We start from the raw sequence: 21,618 nt of genomic DNA on the forward strand, positions 1-21,618 counted from the left end.
GAGCCTTATTTTGCACTTTCCCCCGCCTCAGCTTTCATGGAATTTCAGCTTCTTGAAAGCTCCCAGAACCCAGTGCTTCTGAACGGTACTGCAACGCGAGTACAACAGCGTGAGATACAGTAACTTAACTACAGGAAAAAAAAATACTGAACGAAAATGTGAAACCCACATGCAGCATCCACACCAGACATTCTCACTCTCAGCTGTGCATCACCAGTGGTTCATTTTTTTTAGTATAGGCTCGTGCCTGTAGCTTTATTTGGTCTTAAAAGCTCAGTGAAGAGTTCAGTAGCTCAGACCAGGAGGCAGCTGGTGCCTTGGCCTAGCTGGCATCCAAGAAGCACAAGGGAACTCTGCATGTAAATCACGAGGCATTAGAATTGAATTCTTTGAAAGCTGAGACATAGAAGATTATCAAAATCTCCAGCCACTATCTGGATCTGGTTGTGGTAAGTAGTCTTTAAAGGGAGCTGATGAAGCGGCCTTTGTATTTCTTCATTTCTTGCATCACCGGGATAGCTTTGTAAACATGTAACACTTAGCACAACTCTCCAACAAGAAAACAGATCCTGGGTAAAGACAGGAGAATGACTGGGAGTGATGCGAATTATTCTGGACAACATCACAATCAGGAGTGACATATTTAATAGTTGCCTACTCATGGAGTAACAGGCACTGCTGACAGCCCTGCATGAGAGGACTACAAGATCTCTGACAACGGAGAAGGACCAAAGCATGCTCAAGACGAAAACATCAACAGTATAAACTCTGAGTTTTACCCTTCACGCTGAGAAACCTGCCCTGCTCCCCTTCCCACCCCCTGCCAACACAACCGTTACTCACGCTGTTGGTTCTGAAGCAAACCCTGGAGCCCTGTACACAAGCTTGATTTGACCAAATTCAGTTGCCCACTACAAGTATGCCGTTATTATATTATCATACAGTTCTGTTTAAAGTTCTCACAGAACACGTGCCACTTATCTGCAGGGGGGGGGGGAACCCAAACCAAAAACAACAAACACCGCACCACCTTTCTTTTTTTGCTCACTACATTTTCACTCCTGCAACAAGAGAGTATTCACAAGTAGTATTAGTCATGACTCAAACCAAGCTGATATAATTTCAGAATACAGTGAGGAACCTACTGAACATTTAAGAGTTTGATAGGGTGCATACCAGAGCAGCAAAGGGAGCTAGGGTATTTTTAGTATTACAACACGTTAACGTGCCTCACTATGCGGATAAACATTGGCTCAAGCTTGGCATTTGCCACAATACTTTGTCACTCATTTCCAGTATTTCATTTTTGATACCAGCTGGGCGTCCTCCCAAGAAAACTGGAATATTCTTTCCTGGAATGGACAGATTTCAAAGGAACACTCTGCAAACACTTATATCTTCCCTCTGTGATCTTTATCTAGTTACAAAACTGCACATTAAGGATAGAGGCAGTTGCTCTAAGACAGAATTGAAATGTAAAATAAAGAAGCAACACTACTGCTTTAAAATGTTTAGTAGTAGGGTAAAAAACCCGTATTTTCAAGCCAAAGGAAGCTTTCCTAACAAAGACACAGCAGGCTCTCCATCTCAAAGAGCATACACACTTGTTTCTGATTAAAGCAAACCCCAATATTCCACATGCATATTTGATTGAAAATGAACTTTCTATTTAGGGGCTGAAGAAAATGAATTTCTTACACAGAAAACCCACTGGACAACAAAAAAGCCCTATAAATTCAATATACAGATAACTGAAGGAAAAAATTATTAAAAAGAAACCACCATTGTCAAACTAATCAACATTTAATTTCTGAATACAACTTTTCCCAATATATTAAAACATTCAAAAAAGTTTTTACAGTGTACTTCTTCCTTGAAAAGACACTTCACATAGCAGTTTTCTTAAATATCAAATTGTCTTGCAGAAATCATAATAAAGGCAGTTTACTTGATACCTGAAAACTCAGTGGGAGATGCAAAACTAAGTCTTGCTCACACCTTGTGACCAGTAGTTCAAAAGAACCAGTCACAGGAATTCAGCTAACTTTGCGGATAAAAAAATATCCACGCAAAAACCCCCACCAGTTTTCCTGTGCGAGACCCACAGATGGTAGCAAGAGTAAGAAAAGTCTGCGAAGCACTATGACCCAAAACATCTAGCAGGTAAAAGCAAGCCTTCTCCAAAGTCAACAGGAACCGTTCACAGCTGCATGGAGCTAGGATTTCACCAGTTATGAAAAGGTCAGTTCAGTGAATATTCACAGATAGAATAAGGCTTATTCTAGTAAACCAAAACATTTGTGGTTAGAAAAATTGGAGATTTCATACCTTCATTAAAAATATGTTTTCATTTGTCAGCTCACGGTTTTAAGTACAACTCTACAACATTCTGGGAAATGACGCAACCAACACTTCCAATTAGAGAAAGGGCTAGACAGCGTGTGATTTACCAGTAATAAAATGCTTGAAGCAAACAATTTAGCTAATACATACCAGTGACTTCTACTGAAAAGAAGATAGGCAGTATATTCCCACTAATATATTACAAGTAAATACAGGTTTTTGTTCATTTTTTTTTTGTTTGTTTGTTTGTTTATTTTTAGAACTCTGGATCTCGATTTGTTCTGCAAAACACAAAGAAGCTTTAGGAGCAACTTCAGTTTTCCAGCAAATGGAATGACTCTCAATCTCCTTCCCCAAAAGGAAATAAATAAATCCTTAAAGAATCTCCTGTCTTTGCTGTGTGAATGTGGAAGTTCACAGGGAAAACTCACAGCTGGCTCTAGCACAGGCAGGCTCCTTCTCTTACATACTCCCAATAGAGATGGGCTTTTCCCAAAAGCAAATATGACCTGGAGCTCAGCTTTAGCTGCATCTTCCACTCTTGCAAACTGAAAGAGAGCCCGAGAGATCTAACATTTCTAGATTAAATTTTTTCTTTTACACTTTTTTTCCTGCCAGGCAGGAAATGAACATATCCATTTATGAGTCAAGGGTGAGCTACGGCAGTTTTTCACAGCTGAAATGGTTTTATGGTAAAATAGTCCCCTTTATTTTTCACTTGTATCTTTTGAAAGAGCTCTGCAAATTAAGAATCAAAATCTGAAGTAAGAGAACCAAAAAGTATTTCTGTACATTACTACCGACTAAAAACAATATACAGCATGACACAGAGAGTCTTACAAGAAAAAAATTTGGAGTATTGCCAACTTAGGTCTCCTATTTACGAATTTAGTGATCATTTGACACTCAACTGCTGCTTTTCAAGAGGTATTTAGTAGTACATCCCGATTTATTTGCTTCTTACCTGTACCAAAAGGCTCATTCTTTGAGTTTAAATCTCTCTTTGAAAGAATTTGTGGCTGGAAACATATGGCAGGATTTTCTACCTTTTTGGCATACCAGTGAATACAGGCAGTACACACGATGAGACTGTGTTAGAACAATTACTAAACTGATCTTTAAAATCAGAGGAAACTGCGAGAAAATTTTGCATCTACGCACATAGGGTAGGAGTAACAAGCTTTTAGATCACACTTGAAGAATTTATCAGCTAGGAAATAATGATAATAATTTATAGTGTCCTGTTCCTGAAGGATGCATTAACTCTATTCCTTGTTCAGAACACTCACCAAGAAGTGCCAGCTTTCCTGACACTTTGCTAATCCCAGGACAGTGCTGTTCCACAATCTTTCACCTCCTCCTTCCACCTGCCCTTAAAAGAAATTTATTTGCATAGGATCTATTTTTAGCAGGATAGACCCTATATTTAAAATTAGTTCTAAATAATCATTTTAGCGACTATTTATCAGATGCTCAGGCATACAGGCAAAGATGTACTGACTACACAGATACATATAGAATTACCTGTCCTGGAAAGGAACCAACACTGAAGTCATTCCAAACATTAAATTATCGCTAGTCTAATTTGAGAAAGTGTCAAGTCCTGTAAGTTAGCACAAAGAAACATTTTTTAAACAAGAAAAGTGAAGATCTTTAATACAGATTCATTCAATTCAGAGATGCTGTTAAGTTACTCTGCAGTAATAGTTTTCCTTACATTATTGACTGTTCTTTCCTCCTCAGTGTGTTAGAGAGGTTGTCAACTTCGCTAATTCTTAGCTTTAAAAAGTCCTATTAGCAGTGACTTACGTTCAAAGATCTGAAATTCAAATAAAAAAGTTGCATTTATAATGAAAACTCAGCATATTCTATGAAATATTCAAAATTCTTTATTTTGGGCCAGTATAGTATTGTTACAGGCATGCATCTTTTCCTCCGCACTTGCACATGACCAAAGTTGGCACTCCCAACCACCAAAAAAGCTAAATGGTTATGACAGTACAGGCACAAAGTAGCCAAAAGCTTTACTTTCATTAAGCAAAGCCACGATTGTGCTCTAACAGCATTTATTACCAGTGCATAGGTCGTTCTCTCTTCCTAAGAGCAAGCAAGAAAGAGAGATTTCCTTTGAAGGAATACAGATGGCAGCTCTGGTACTAAAGCAGCTCGTTGATCAGTGGAAGAACGACAGAGATACGGACACACCGGACGCCTTCCTTCATTGCTTTCAGTTGCACTGACTAGTTCATGTGGGCTTGCTCAGAACTGGATTAAACATCCTTGCAGGTCTCCATTACTGCTTTCGCTATTATCACCACTATCAAAAGCTCCACATTTGAACACCAACAGGATCATTGTATTTTTTTTTAAATAAAACAACAAAAATCCCAGAAGACTGCCAGTACTGCAGTTCCCTCGCCTACGACACTGCTTCACAACCACCATTTAAAGTCTCTTTCCTTTACAGAAGCATGAAGGCAGCACCAGAGACACTTTGTATCACTTAACCATAAATTAACACAGCTGGTGTGTTTTACTGCATTTCCAGCTTCCAGTTATAGTGGTAAACGTAACCATTAGCATATGGAATGAGTATCAGATACGTACATGTACCAAAGGCAAGTTAGTCACAAAAACCTCTATAAAAATATTACGAACAAAACCAGCAGCAAACACTGCTGTCATCACACAGTACTCTTTCGTGAAACATGACTGACTGGACGGCCATCTGGAAAACAAGCAGATAACTGTAATGTTATAAAAATAGCAAACCAAATATTTGATCATAGTAAACGTACGAACAAGTGTTAGAAGGAAGAAATGAAGCATGATTCAGTTAACACAAATTCTACTTATGCAAGAGTGCCTCCAAGCCACAAAACGTGTAGTTTCAGTTTTACATTAATCATTGAGATTTCAGTGTGATACACGCAACTGATGCCAGCAGGCATGTCCGAATAGGCAATGGAACATAATTCCATAGATTCTTCTCCACAGCACGCAGCCCCACACGACTGGTACGAATGCCAGCCTCTGCTTGTATGGCACTCTGCAGCAGCAAGCTGTACTGCAGCTCAGAACGGAGGGAAATGGCAGAAATGCGTATGCCACGCTTTTATCAGAGGTAAGTTTCAAAATATGCACGATATGTGTACAGTGTGTTTCTAGGCACATCTTTGGTTACATTCTCCATACAGTCTGCTTTACAGAATAAATAAAACAATCAAGACTCGGTTAAAGTCCAGAAAAAGATAAAACTTCTTTTTTTCAGAAACCAAGACAGCAGAAGTCCCTTTAAACTGATGCTTTATTATATCCATAAACGATAAAATCCCAGTGCTACAGTAAGGCATGTAAATACTGAACCTGAAAGAAAATAAAAATGGGGAGCAAAATCGAGACAATAAATCATTAGCTCTTGGAACATTTCTTCAGAAAGCTATGTACACATCTTACTACAATACTACAAGTATAAACACTACCCCTTCCCCATGTAAGAAAATAAGGTTTTTAATTTACAACAAACAATTTCAAGGTGGAGGGGCACAAAAATGACAAATAAGAAGGAAGGAAGGGGAAAAAGAATGCAGGAAAACTGGGCTCGAAAACTGTCAAAAGGCTGAAAGAAACCCTCAGTTGCTTACCATTCCAAAAAAGATCAATATGGCAAGTTACAGTTGTAAAGTGAGGAAATGAATAACAGGATTATTAAATCAGTGTCAAGCATCCAGCAAACAAATATAAATGAAAACTATCTTTAAAGAGGCTTATCAGCTTGCAATTTTAAAAAAATTCTATTTAAAAAATTTTTTGACATTGTTTGTAACAGGAGCACTTTAAACACAACTCAAATTATTTTTAAATTACTTCCCCCTCCCCCCCCGCAGAGTTCAACATGTTTTTGAGTAGGGATGGTGGGGAGAAGAATTTCCTCTCATTTTAATAAATTGCCTTTTATTTTCCAGGAATGGTTCTCTCAAAGATATGCCTGAAGTACAGTACTATGAATAGACAGTAAGTGATTGTACTTGTGACAAAATCCATTGTGAAAGAATAATCAGAAGAATAATTCTCTACTGCAGACTTGCTCATTTAATAGCACTGCACACTCAGCAGAAAAATGTCAAAATATTAGTTACCTAGGGCAATAATGTAGGCACACACACAAACACTGTATTTTTGTAATGCATATGCCTGAAAAATGAAAGTTTAAAGAACATGTGGTGCTGAACAGTTAGAAAAGCTGAAATTCTCCATTTTGCATGTAGATCTCCACCAGGCAGATGAAGAAATCCTAGAAATGTATGCAGCAGGCTGCTTTTATAAATTAAGTCAGGCACAGAGGAACTTTTTGGGCCTTATTAACAGGCAGTCTTTTAGATTTCTCACACACATTATTATCACAGCGTATAGCAGGGGAAAAACCAGAAACTTATGCAGCCACAGCCCGTGCAAAATAAACTTGCGAATTGTAGGAACCTTTGTCTGAGTTAAGTACACAAATAACACTGGTAATCTTGACTGAGACTTCTTCAAGCATTTTTTTTTTAATCAGTGCCTTTATAAATACGGTCAATCGAGAGTTTGCCAAACGCTTAACAGCGTTAAACAACTTCACCACCAGTCAACCATCAGATTCCTTACCTGCTAAGTACTTAATATTATCAAGTTTGTGCGATTCGAGCATTGTTTTCAGATCTGCAACTTCTGTGTCTATTTTTCTGTCTGTCTGGGTCAGAGCTCGATCTTGTTGCGCATGCTAAAAAACAAAGCAACATACTGATGCAATTTGAACAGTTTCTAGTTTATGTAGAAATTTAACCCATCCCTTCGAGTTGTATTTTTGGTTCTTCCTTAAATACATGTGAATTTGCACTCAAAGAGAACAAGTTCCTTCCTAGCTGATTATATCCAAGGAACGGAACATTTTGGTGAACTCAAGAAATTCATATGATATGTTCCGTAACATGTAATCTAGAAAGTGGCAGAACTGGATGCCTTCTTATCTCACTAGCAGCATAAACATTAACTTCAAGCTGTCGTTTGGCCCACTGATACTAAAGGCACAGCTCAACTATGAGAGCTATTGAGAAGTTAAAGAGCCTCTCGTGACAAAAACATATCGGAGCATAAAGATTTATGGACCATTAGAAAAACTGAGAATTTGTCTTCCGATGTAAAAAACGCATGTCTTCATCTTGCAACACATTCTATCACAAGAACAGCTACAGACAAATTCAGAATCTGATTATGACAGAAGATACGACTTCTGTAAAAAAAAAAAAAGGGGGGGATAGAATTATTACTCCGGAAAGACTGAGAGATCAAACTTGTAAACTGAGAACAACAGCTGCTGAGTTGCTGATATTTTCAAATCAGCACTACTGAAACCTTGTGAAGCAGTCAATGATTTACTGCTACACATCTTCCCTATACTACAGAAAGGAAACAAAAGAAAGAGGAAATGCTTGGTAAAAACCTCCTCTAAAAGGAAGGCAAAGCAATCTAGCAATGTGCTTAAGTCTCACTGAACATGGGGTAGAAAAAAATTATTTCACAAACTAATGTTAAGAGTAGAATTCTATGTAGAGAAAATACTGCATGCGTGAAGTTTCAAAACAAAGTGACCACTGAACAGTTGATATATACTTGCAGAGGTCTAATAATATATATGAAAGCCTTTTTATTCTGTAGATACTTCAGTTATCTGTACCAATCATAGGGAAATAATAAAGCACAGTGACATTTTGTACATTGAAGTGCCTAAAGACATGAACAGCTCCAAAAAGAATAGCAGGTCTACAACACAAGTACAAAAAGCTTTGCTGTGTAATAATCAGCTACCAAGTTCTTACCAATTCCACTATTTCCGTCCTCATTTCAAGTAGTTTTCTTTCATTAAGTGAGTACTAGAGGGGCCAAAAAAAGATAAACATGATATTGTTATTAAACTTTCCCCCACATACACTTAAAAGCGTATTTCTTTGTTTCTTAATTCTGTAGAACACTGAATCTGGACAAGATTATTGTCTGACAATGCTTGGGAGACAGTATTGTAGGACAATTGCTGTCCTTCGGAAACACACAATTTAGACAGGTGTTCATCCACACCTCTGAACTGTAAAGCGCAACAAGTCCATCAGACACGCAACATCTGCAAAAACTGTATGTATTAATAAGCAGTTGGAAGAAAGGCTGGCAGATGTGCGTTTCTGAAAAACCAAGACCTATGATTCTAAACAGTAATTCTGGAACAGTTAACTAATCCATTGAGCATGCAAGCACAATTAAGACCGAACCAACCACTGTCTTCAGAAAGGGGAGTACGGTTTTAAAACATCATATGGAACTCGGCTATCAAAGGCATGTTTAACCAGCATCGCACACGCTCACCATTTGTGTTGTTCTGACCATCATTTTATGATATATTTGTTAAATATAGAACATCCGTATCTCACATTAAGCCATTCATTTGTGGAACAGCAGCAGTTGTGGCTTATTTTTAAGTTCTAGCTATTTGGGTTCAAGGAAATTTTAAATACAAATTAATGCAGCATACCTTTAAGGCAGGTTACCTTTCTGACTCATGAACAGGCATGATTTACCTTGACATCTACAATGGTTCCTGTCCCACTACTGGAGCAATTCAATTATTCACAGACAGCTGCTAAACCGCCAGTCTATAGTGCAGAGTATTAAGGTCATCAGGTACCCGTCTCGGAATCCTCAGTTACACAGCAATAATGTCATCTGTTGACATTCCTATATGGAAAGTTGCTTTATTTTTCCTCCACTCCGGAAGCTTATTCCACTTTAATATTAAACTCAGATTAATCTACAGAAATGCCTCAGCATTGAAAAACCCTCCTTAAAGATCTAGAGCTCTGTTTGGACTTTTGACTGATCTAAGGATGAAGTTAAGAGATAGCAGGCTGCTACAAATGTGGAAAGTGACATAACAAAGACAAATAACAGCATGTCTAGAATTAATAAAAGTCACTAGATTCTGCAAAATAGAGAGGGGCAAAAAAGGAAATTCAGACATTTTATATAAATACACATTTTTGAAAATGGTAAGATGGCAGAATATTTATTAAAGACATCATGTCTGAGGTGAAATTTCACATAAGAATTGGACCTCACACTAATAAACTGATCATCACTATCAAAAGAACCATGACATTTAAAATAAACAATTTTATGGATTGAAATAATTAGTCTGATTTACTTTAAATAAATGCTGTTAGCCAAATATACATTTTCTGCATAATTTCTATTCTACAAGCTTCTTTCTTATGTTTGTATTTATTAAGGTTTTGCTTTGTGGCTAGAACTCTCTAGGTCAGAGCCAAGAATTTTAAACTTAGGTTTAAGACAGTCAGATACACCCTTTTACAATAAGACATCAACATACATCTGTAATAACACCAGTGCATAAAAAAAGGAGTAAAGATGAAGTTAAACCCCTTCCCTAAAATTCAGCAGGGAGATTTCCTCTTAAATCCATGTTTTTCCCAGTGCAGAGAAAAATTCAGTTTTGTCAAGAGATTTTTAACAGCAAGCTTAGAGGCACTGTGATGCATGAACACATGCATACGTATGGAATTTTGTACCGCGCTTTGACCTTTTAAATCACATCTGTATCACTGCAGATATAAATCACAGCATAAACAGGTGTGCATTAAGCAATGTAGGAGTCTCCAAGAAACATAAAGTGGAATGAACGAATTAAAAGATAAATCACTTAGAGTTTGAAGTATTAAAGACTGCCCATATCAGTGTTGACAAATTAAGAAATTCTCCTTCAGTACTTGTTCCAAGCAAATGTGAAGGATAAGAACATTTTGCTTCGTGCTTCAAGCTGAATCAATTTAAACTTCAGCTATTTCTCTTCTGAATAGTAACTTACTAAGAATGCACAGTAACCTTCAACAATCCCGAGCTTTATTCTCAGAAAACTAGATATTCAGTCCTAAGCCACATTACAAGCCAAGTAAATAGGACAATGATGCTCTGCCTACTATAGGAAATACTGGATTAAGTCTCACCCCTGACTCAGCATATATACTACAACCTGCTCCACGTGCATCTGCCTTTTTCCTTTTCTGTTTACGCATGGCAGAGCTGGCAGTTAAAGTGGGGGGAGTGGGGGGAGGATAAAAAGAGCAGTTTTCATAGAAATTATGACATTCTTGAGAGAAAGTTGACATGCACAATTTGCTTTTCCTGGAAGACAGTCAAAATAATGTAGTGTTCTGAGCAATAGACAGAGTCCAGATTCTAGGATCCTACATAAACATATAAGAAAACACTAGTAACTAACTGATCACTGATGAAGTAATTTTAAACAGATTTTGTAAGCCCAAATCCCTTCAAATAGGTTTTGTAAGCTTTTTTAACCAAAGTTTATGGTCTACACACTTAACACATTTCGTATGATGCTTTTCTAAAACATTAGCATAAATTACTGACCTTTAATCCAGAACTCTACCTGCTCAAATTGTACTTTATTCAAGTGCCTACCATGGGATAACAGACTGTTAAGTCATCACACTAAGTCACTGACACAGCTGTTACCTAAACTAATCATTGGGAAAAACTTCCAGGGACACACACAGAAGATAAATGGTATCTACTTGAACAGTTCTTACTGCCTAGATTGGAGGTAAATATTAAGCCTTCATTACACACCTGTGAAAAGCACTGAGTAAGAAATAAAATTAACAGAAAAATGTCATTTAAAGATCTTTCAATTTAGAAGACGCAATTCCTTTCAGATCCTAAACACTATTCAAAAAAGATCTGTGGGAACAGAACTCTGTTTAGAGTGCTACATATAATGCCAAAACTTGTTAACCTACTAATTCTTCATCTATGTTTCTAATTTAAGATCACATGAATCCAGTTCCGCCAGATATTTCAAAGTTCAAAACCATCTGAACCAGTATCAGTTACAACTGAAAAAATAAAAATCAACTACAACTGTTTTCACGATAGGTATTTCCTGACAAACTAGCTATGCTATAAATTCTCTAGCGATATGGAAGTCAAATATCTTCAATGATGACATATTTAATGAAACATGTAAACTTAATTACATGTGAAACTAGAGAAAGAGATATACTAATAACATAGAAAACCTCTAGGTAGCTAGTCAGCATATTTGGATTAAATACAAAATATATTTAAGTGTAATGTGCTAATCCTGATATTAAAACAGTATCAAAATAGATACATACAACACCAAATATGGCACCTTGTACTACAGCAGCATAAGGACGAGTAACTTGGATTAATAGAATATTGAAGCTGAATGACAGCATAGATTAATATGAAAATACTCTTTGGATAAGATGCTTTTACCCAAATTTGGAGACAACTTACTGTTCAGATGTTTCTAGAAGAAAGTAACCAAAACTTACCAATTCTTTTACTCTGCTCTTCTCTAGGTTTAGGCTTAACTTGTTATCTGCACGAACTTTGGTAATTTCATCCTAATGGGAAAAATTGAAAAAGCAACAAGCAAGATTTTCTAATCATAAGCAGAAAAAAAATAGACAAATATATTGTGCCTTTCTTTACATATCTTGGGAACCAAGCTTTGCTCCAATTAATGTAGACAATCTTTAAAAGTGTAAGTATTCCTGATCTTCCCCTGGGAAATACTCATTTTCTATAGTATGAATTGGCTCACAGAATCCAAACCTGACAATTACTTTTAAAACCAGAACACTGCAAACAGCAGTTCATTGGGAACACATCCTTCTATAAATGCTGGGAATGTTTAATACATCCCATAACACTCTCTGATTTCTAGAAATCCAACCCTAGGTACACATGTGAGTTTGACTGCCTCCATGAAGCAATCTTGATGCTCAGAATAACTTTAAAAGCAGTTTCTAACCTTCCACTGTAAAAGAACATCTGTTTCTAAAGACTACATCTTGGGCTTTCAGAAAAAGACATTTTAGACGTCAGAAAACATTTATTATATTTTTAAACACCTAACTTTTTTAAACTACCATAAGTTGTGCACTTGCATTCTACTTCATCAATAGGTGTAAGTGATTTCTGCTTTTCTCAGTGACAGCTGCCATTTTAATGCAACCTCCTGACAGGAATTCCAGCCAGCTAACAGTTTGTCACGAGGCAAACTGCTGATCAGATGAACGTGTGGGAGAAGCAAAAGACTGCTGATGTTCTGGGAGATTCTACTATTAAAAACAAGTAAGCATCTCTCAAGTAGGCAAACATCAACTAGTCAAGAGTTCAGTAAGTTGGTATGAACAATAATTGGACTCCATTTCTGCTTGAATTTTTTAATTTTAATGGGTTTAGAATTAGATGTCATTACAACACAATACATTACAGTTCGATGAATCAAAAAATCAGAAATTTTTCTTAAACTTTTATAACATTATGTCTTCTTGTCTTTTAGAGGAACAAGTATGAGCAAATGTAATTCTCACAACTACAAGTTATTCAAAATTTAACCTTCAACTGTAAGTATAAAGACATCTAGCTTTTAAGAAAATATGACTCAGGTCCTTGATGCTCTACCAGTTGATTACACTAACTCATATGCAACTGAAACTGTAAGTTACAATTCAAAATTAGAAGCCAAATGTATTTTAAAATGGTATTCTGAAAACCCAGATGCATGAAGCATTTCATAACACTATTAAACATGCAGGATTAGCCTTGAGAAATTTATTTTTGCCTTTTGGAGATCATAGTGCAAATAGAAATGGAAGGGAATAGGGAAGAAACAGCAAGAAGGCACTAGGCTGAGATTGACCACATCTTCACCTGGCTCAACAAGTCCAACATTCTGCCAGTTGCATGGACAAATCCTAGCGAAAGAATGCTCCATCCTTTCAGCTAAGAAGGACATCACAGCAGGAAACAGCAGCTCTCAAGTCAGATGACCATGCTCCCCAAGAAGAGCTACTGTTTCCCAGTTTCCAAACTTCATCACTCTTGCAAGAATGTTTGTTTCTGTGTAAAGGCTGCTTATGACTCCACATCCATTGAAATAACAGGTTTTGAGATGATCTGGTTTTGATGGTAGAAGGGTGTTTGGAGTGCTATTCAAGACAGGCAAACCATAAAGAACAGAAACACAGCATTGATGCTTAAACCTGATAAGACTAAGAATCGGTATGATAACTAACAGAGGGAGTTTTCCCCAGAGAGTCTTCTCTCGCAAAGGTCATTTGCTCCGAAACAAATGGGACCAAACATAATGGTCCCAAACTTAGTGGCCTAAAGAAGCCATTTAAAAGCTATTTTAAATTCTGGACAGCTAACAGATATGTCTTCAGACAAAAAAAAAAAACAACAAAACAACACCCCCACAAAAAACCACCCCAACAAAAACCCCCAAACTAATTAGAAAGTGCTGTAAATTTGAAAGTATGTTATGTCTTTACACGTAATAGGCAGCCCTAATGGCAGAACTTCACTCAGTCTTAACCACGACACGGCAGTTAGCCACTTTCTGAATCTAAATTAAGGACATGTAAGTAAAAAATCTTCAGTTAAATTTTTCTTCACCTCTTGTACCATGCACAGTACTCTGTCACCATAAATAAAGTGTGCATGAAACTGTTTTTGCTGCAGCCCACAGTGTACCATCAACTACAATTTCAGTATCCTATATATCACAACAATTAAGAACAGGTTTTAAAATAAAATCTTGAAAGCAACAATTATTTTTTATTTAAACCAAACTAGACAGGTGTTAATTCTTAATTATACTGGTATGGTACCTTACCATGACTTGCTTCTTTATCTGCTGGAGTTCAAGTTTTATTTTCTGGGAGAGTAGAAAAAAATTGTACTCTATTACTATACACAAACACACAATCTAGAAATACTAATGAATTTGCATGGTCAGTAACAATAACTATAATCCGTAACGTGAAAAGGAAAGCAAAACGAGCGTGGTTTAACTCTATGTGCTCAGTATGTGTATCGATATATGCATGTGTAGACACGCACGTTGACTCAGTGCTGTGCATCTGCAAACAACAGCAGAAGACCGAAGCACTGCCAGCAATGTCCCACAGCAGCCAAGGCGCCCAAGCTCATAGGATGCTACGAGCCAGAGCAAACCCAGCAAGCCAGGGGAGATGATTATTTCCCTGTGTTTAGCACCTGTGAGCCTGCACTGGAAGTGCTGTGTCTAGCTTTGGGCTCCCTGGTGACAGACAGATGTTGACATACTGGAGCAAGTCCAGCGGAGGGCCTTGAAGATGACGGGGGGGCTGGAGTACACTATGTTGGGGGTGGGGGGGTAAGGACAGCGAGCTGGGTTTGTTCAGCTTTAATGAGAGATGGCTAAATGGCAATCATACTGCACCCTGCAAGTACCTAATGTTCTCTAGGGGTCATTTCTAACTCAAATTATTCTATTACTTTATTTCTTTCAAAAGATACATGAAATAGGTATGGCTATAGCATCTCCTATTAACTCTCTCTGGAGATCATCGAATCCAATTCCCTGCTCAAAGCAGGGGCAATAAGAACAGGTTGCTCAGGGCCATGTCCAGTTGGGTTTTGAGTGTCTCCAGGACAGGTGCTCCACAGCCTCTCTGGGTATCCTATTCCAGCGTTCTACCACCCTTACAGTAAAAAGGGTTTTCTTATCTCTAAATAGAACTTCCCGCATTTTGGTCTGTGCCAATTACCTACTGTTCTGTCACAGGACAACACCAGAAGCAGCCCGTCCCTGTCTTCTTTATACCCTCCCTTCAAATATTTGTACACATTGACAAGATCCCTGCTGAGCCTGCTCTTCTCCAGGCTATAAACGGTCCCAACTCTTGCAGTCTTTCCTCACGTGTCAGACGCTCCAGTCCCTTACTAATCTTTGTGGCCATTTACTGGACTCTGCCCGGCATGTCCATGTCTCCCTCGCACTGGGGAGCCCAGAAATGGACCCAGCACCCCAGATGAAGCCTCACGAGTGCCAGACAGAGGGGAAGGATCACCTCCCTTGACCCACTGGCATCCCCCCTAACACAGCCCGGGAAGCTGTTGGCCTTCTTTGCCACAAGGGCTCATTGTCAGCTCGTGGTCAAGTTGGTGTTCGTCAGGACCCTCAGGGCCTCTTCCTGCAAAGCTGCTTCCCAGCAGGTCAGCCCCAGCCTGTCCAGGTGCCTGGGGCTGTTCCTCCCCAGGGGCAGGACTTGCCATTTCCATTTGTTCAACTTCATGAGATTCCTGTCAGCCCATTTTCCCAGTTTGCTGATGTCCCCCCTGAACGGCAGCACAACTGCCTGGTGTATCAGCCACTGCTCCCAGCTTTGTATCATCGCAGACTTGCTAAGGGTGTACTCTGCCCCATCAACAAGGTCACTAATGAAGGTGCTAAACCATACCAGCCCCAGAGCCAGCCCCTTGGGTACAAAATGCTTTTTTACATCATTAGAAAAAATAAGCAAATGCTAGAATAGCACTTTCCAAGACAGTGAGTTTTACCTCGTTTTCTGAACGAAGTGCTGAAAATTCACTTTTTTCCAAAATAATCATATCCTTTTTCACGCCACCAATATGGGACATTACTTGCTGGAGTGCAATTTCCTTTAAAAGAGGGAAGAAAAACCTCAGAACGTAACATAACAATAATGATTTTTCTCATCTCTTTCCTACAAATACGGTAGGCTATTTTGGTACCATGAAATTTTTAGTTCAGCAATTTCAGACTGATTATTTGAGTTTCAGAAAGCAAGATAAATTAAGTGACAGTGACAGACTAAGCAAGTTAGGCTCAAACGTTGGTAATGTTTGACAAAATTAGCAGTGCTAACACAGTTCAGAATAATTCAATTAGTAAGCCTAGGAAACAGTTTCTTCCAAGTCTTCAAATCCTTAAGCTAGCCAGGGTATTGGGGAGAGAAGATGTGTCTCGGAGCTAAATGAGGAAAGCTGGCTTTCAGAACGAAACTCCTCAGTGAAACCACACTCTTTAGTAATTACCTCCTTTCTTACCTCCACCTGCAAGGGGGCTCGCTTTGCTGCACTGCTCAGAATCATGCACTACACTTACACTTTTAACTGCTCTTCTCAGTCTGTTATACTGAGCTGACAGAAGACAAGCAAGAATTCTCAGCAACTTTCAAGGATGGAAAAGTCCGCAGGCGTTGTTCTAGATGCTACACTGCCCACACATGCAAACAGGGACTGCCTTCTCTTCTCTGAAGACCTTCCCCTAATAAGTAGTTCCTTGCTTTTGATTCTGAACTAAGAACCCTACAAATCTGACACAGGACTCTGACTTCACTTTTGTCAGGAGATGCTGTTCTAGTTTACAGTGTTATATGTTTAAGTGGCATCTGCAGATGCCTCACCAGGCTACCTGACCACAACAGTAAAAAAAGTGGCTTAGTGTACTAGACACATTACGAAAAGTCTACAGAAAGAGTACTGCCATGGACACCTCCTCTCCCACTCCCTGATGTCTCCAGCTTGCTTTTGTTCTCTCTCTTCTTCACTGAGCTCAGTAAAACAGAGAACAGACTTCCATATTCTTTCTCTTCTTCATCTTTATACATACACACACACACACTTCCCGTCGCCCTCCCCCCTCCCCCTCAAGGTTTTATCTAACCAGTGTAATATTTCACCTTTTACATATCCAGCTAGGGCCTAATGGCGATAGCTACATCCACAACTTTCCAAATCCTCTTCCAACTCATCAGTCTCCTTTTCCATAAGCTCTTATGCATTCAAAGACTATAAGGAACTACAGGTTCTATCATGTTGCCCAGAGTTCATGGCATATACACCTCCTGAGCTGCTTCTACCTTAGCACGCCACACAAACCTGCACATTTCAATCTTAATGACAGAAAGTCACCTGAGGGTGGAATCGATCAGACAGTCTCAGGAAACGTCTACCATCAGGAGCAACAAAGGAAACCTGTCTACTTTCATTCAAAAAAAGCTGGGCATAGAAGGAGGCAGAGATGCAATGACTTTTCATTGTAAAATATAACCACCCACGGGAGAAAGGGTCCCTCTAACACTGCATGCTCTGATCAACTGTGGCACAAGTTCAGCACAGGGGGAGGAAGCTCAGCCATGTCTGCTTTGCCTGGATCTAGGAGGTAGGCAAGGTGAGCGGAAGCCTCCTTAGACAGAAGTTGGTACAAAATCCAGGCATTCCGCTTCTTGATGAGATGTCCTACTGCCAAGACTATTGTACTACAGAGACAGCAGCTGCCGTTTTCTCACGTTTTAAGACAGTAGCCTTATTACTACGAAATAAGTTAAAGCCTGTGTTCAGAAGGTGACCTGGGGCCGTGAATCCCAGCCTCACAGAGTGGCCCAATAGGTTGTACTTCAGCCACGCTTCTTGTCAGCGTTGCCTGTTTGACTAGCTTACGCGTCAGGGAATTCCAGCATACCAGGCATTGTGAATCCCATTCAAAGATGCTTAAGTTCCACATGCAGTGAATCATTTCTTACTCTGAATTTCAGTTTCATTTCTGAAGCCAGAGGCCCAAGAGCTCAACATGGCAATAGTCAACACTGTCATGTCCAACTCCTTGCACAGATCTACCTCTGTATGACCTGACAAAGGGCCCCCCAAGAAATCACAGCCACTATTAAAACTAGAACCCTTGCCTACAGACGCAATTATTCGTTAAAACAATCATTCCCTCACAAGTCAAAGCCAACAGTTCAGTTCATTTGTATGCAATTTCCTGGCAGCCAGGAAGGACCTCTGCAGACACTCAGCATTATCAGTCTATTTCCAAGCAAGTTTTCTTCACTTCCTTGCACCAAGATGCATATGCTGGGTAGGTTTAGAGGATACCAAGAACAATGTATGCATCAAAGGAAAAGGAGACAGATTTCAGTATCAACATCCAAACTATACATGTTCCTGTATGTTACCAGTGTATACAACCACACAACAATCATGCCCTTAAAACGTCATAGAAAGAAAGAAATTCAGCTCAATTCTAATCCAATATAAATGTCATTGTGACGAGATAAATAAAAAGGTACCACGTAACAGGGTGGTAATTCACTGAGGGAATCTGTACTTCCTTATCACAAGTCCACAAAAGAATATACGTAGGAGCTGTAAGTATTCAAATCCATGCACTGAATACTTCCTATGTCTGTCTAAAAGCCTTCTCAGTAATTCTTTTTCATGCTACAAAAAGGTTGAATCCAAAAAGCTACCTGTGGCTTGCGTATCAACTCAGTACCTAAATCTCAAGGACCACCACAACACTTTGATAAGTATTTGATAAAAGCAAGACAAAATTCATGAGCCAATAAATATACACCAATGTTTGTTCTTCACCTTCAAACTTTCAAAATACAGCATCTAACAGTAATAAATAGTAACATACATTTCACTAGCAGGCATACTAGGTTTTGATCTACTTCAATCCCACCATCGTCTTTCAGCTAACCTGCTGTACTTTGGTGACCATGTCCTTGTAAATTATATCCAGGTTGGTGTTCATAATTTTCACTAATGCAGATACGATGATCTCCGACTGCTGAGTAGTGAACCCTAAGCAAAACAAAATGCAGCAACATTCAGAGACCTAAATCTGGACAGTTTACAGAAATGTCACTTGCTAATACTCAGCATCAAGTTAAAACGAATGTCAGTTATGAAAGATGATAAAACATACTCCTCTTGATCCAGCACTAACAAAAGAACACAACCAGTCAGTACATTAAAGTTCCTCCACCCCAAAATTATGTCTGTGACACAGTATAGCTGCTTCTGTAGTACAGCACTATTACAACATCAGCAGAATAAATGCTGGAAATTTTCTAGAAACATCACGGAACATCATCTCTCACATGTGGTTATTCCTGCGAGCAAGAATTCTGATCCCGAACCTCACCTTATGGTACCTTCCCCACCTCAGCAACATTAGCATGAATCAAAAATAATCTATTCCTTTACCTATCTTTTAGCATGAGAGCAGCCTTACTTTGTATAGTATTCTATGTTATATCCCAAAACCTGCATTTTACATAGTAGTCCATATTCAATCCCATTATAACACACTGTTGCAATTTCAAGGCGCTATATATTAAATATGTAGGAATCCAATCAGTACATTTTAAACCACTACCTTGAAAACATTTTTTGTTTTGTTTGTTTTTTTTTACTTTCAATTATTAAAATTTAATTTCTCTTCAGCATTTTTAATTACCAATAGGATAATAAATTATTCCAATCAAAGCTATATAAGCTCACTGTTTCCTTTTGGAAGCATAAAAACCCTACATGTTCTTACACAGTATATATATATATATACTGTGTATATATATACTGTGTGTATATATATATATATGTATATATAAAAAAGAAAAAATCCGTAAAACTGAAGCTGTAACATCGCATGTCAAGCACAAGTAACAAACTTTGTAAAATAAAAACCACTCACAAAATGACATTAAAAATAGCTACCCATTTTCCAGAAAATTACCATTTTCTTCCAAGAGGCATACGAGTGCATGAGTGTCAAAAAAAAGCTTCCTATTTCCCAGTAAGGAAACATTCCCTTTGCTTTGTAAAGATGATGATGCAGAGATGCTTACAGCTGGGAAAAAAAAAGATAAACAAAACATAAGTTATTTTTAAGAAAGATTATTTAATCAACATGTTTGCTTTCCAGGAGTTTCCTTACTGCACCAAATACTTGTCATTTACTACAAAACATTAAGATTGTGCATTGAGATTATCGCAGCATGATTGAAACTGAAAAGGCACCCGACTAACAAGCTCTGCACACAAGAGCTTTAAAGCAGAATACAACACCATTGTAGATGTTCTCCAAGAAAACGCTGTCCTAGAAAAATCCCGCCAAGCGTCAGGGTCTTAAAATCGTCCTTTCACTGCTATCAGCATAAAACCTGGAAGCTGTGAGCACTTCATAGCTTTGAGGACTACATCCGCAGGCTCCTTCCGTTCTTTGCTGAAGAAGCAAAGCTTCGCCGGTCGCCCTTTCCACACTAAATGGCGATTAGAACGATCATTAACGCACTCCCCGAGTATCAGTACCACAGCACTCACGCACAGGGGGAAATCTAGTGTAACTGGCACATACTAGTGCATAAACTAGCTGCCAGCAGGAACCTAAGCTGGAGCCTGAGGTAAACTGTCAGGAGGCAGAGCTCTCTGTCCCCAAAGGCACACAACGCGGCCATGCCTTCGCTGTCCAACACCAACACACGGTAACCGATATACCCCTTGGGGGGGGACCCGGTCCTGCCGACCCCCTCCACGGCCCCTTCACAGAGCTGCTGCTCCTGAAGGCTCCTCGCAGGCCCCCGCAGGCCGGTGAGGTGACGGGACACGGGCACCCCTCCTCACCCCCGCGCCGCGCCGCTCCCCGCTCTCACCCCGCTCCCCGCAGCGGCTCCTCTCCCCGCCGGGCCGTCCCCGCCCCGCGCTGCCCGCCCCGGAGCCCGGCGGTGCGGGCGGGCGCTGCCAGCCGCTGAGGCAGCGGGGCGCCGGGGAGCGGGGCGCGCGGCCCTCGCGTGAGGCGGCGGCGGCGCCGGCGGGTGGGAGGGCGCCGCCCGCCCGCAGCAGCAGCGCCCGCCTCCCGCCGCTCACAGCCGTGGCCGCCGGACCCCGGGCCATGGCCGCGCCACCCGGTACCAGCGACGGAGGTCGCGGGGGTGGGGAGGAGGGAAACCACCACCGCCGCCGCCGCCGCTACCGGAACGCCATTGCCGAGCGCGCGCTGCCTCAGCGCCCCGCTTCCGCTGCAGGCCGGCGTCTCGCTTCCGCCTCCGGCGCGTGGGGAAAGACGCGCGCGGCGCTGTGAGGGGCGGCGGTTGATTGTATGGCTCACGCGCGGCGGCTGCGGCCAGAAGAGCGGTGCGGGCGGGCGGGCTGGCTGCTGGGGCGGCCATTGTGGGGGCTCCCTCCGTCCCCGTGCCCTCCCGCCGGCCCCGGCGAGCTGGCCGTTAGTGGCACAGGCTCTACTGTTTCCGTCCTTCGTCTATATGAAAAAAGAGAGGGTGTTCTGGGGGGTGTCCCGGTGGTGCGGGGCAGGCGCAGTGCGGTGCCTCCTGCCCGACCTCCGACCCCTTCCCCAATAACGTTTTTAATAACACGAAGACGCGATGTTTGGTAGAAATAAGCGCATTCGAGACAAATCTGCCATTCTGTAACGGTACGGAGATTTCGGGGTTCAGAGCTGTTAACCAAGCAGCTTGCAGAACTGGGCAGCTCGGAGGATGTAAGGGTGGGGAGCTTCCATCGTGAAATAACTGCTGTCAC

At 40.3% G+C, this 21,618-nt stretch overlaps 1 protein-coding gene across 11 annotated transcripts in view; it reads right to left on the reverse strand.

Moving 5' to 3' along the window:
- Positions 1-21,102, reverse strand: part of MCUR1 (mitochondrial calcium uniporter regulator 1) — a 46,578-nt gene extending 25,476 nt beyond the window's left edge. For 7 of the 11 annotated variants that reach the window (XM_075416831.1, XM_075416830.1, XM_075416829.1 and 4 more), the window contains exons 1-8: positions 20,733-21,057; positions 19,817-19,930; positions 18,779-18,882; positions 15,829-15,930; positions 14,120-14,161; positions 11,766-11,837; positions 8,199-8,252; positions 6,988-7,102 (exon numbers count right to left, since the gene is read on the reverse strand). In XM_075416831.1, the coding sequence (XP_075272946.1) occupies positions 6,988-7,102; positions 8,199-8,252; positions 11,766-11,837; positions 14,120-14,161; positions 15,829-15,930; positions 18,779-18,882; positions 19,817-19,930; positions 20,733-20,973 (844 nt within the window). In that variant the 5' untranslated portion in view covers positions 20,974-21,057. The other 4 variants (XM_075416836.1, XM_075416838.1, XM_075416840.1 and 1 more) reach the window with 4 other exon arrangements.
- Positions 21,103-21,618: the final 516 nt, after the last annotated feature.

The sequence above is a fragment of the Opisthocomus hoazin genome, chromosome 3, assembly GCF_030867145.1.
Source record: "Opisthocomus hoazin isolate bOpiHoa1 chromosome 3, bOpiHoa1.hap1, whole genome shotgun sequence".
NCBI lineage: Eukaryota > Metazoa > Chordata > Aves > Opisthocomiformes > Opisthocomidae > Opisthocomus > Opisthocomus hoazin.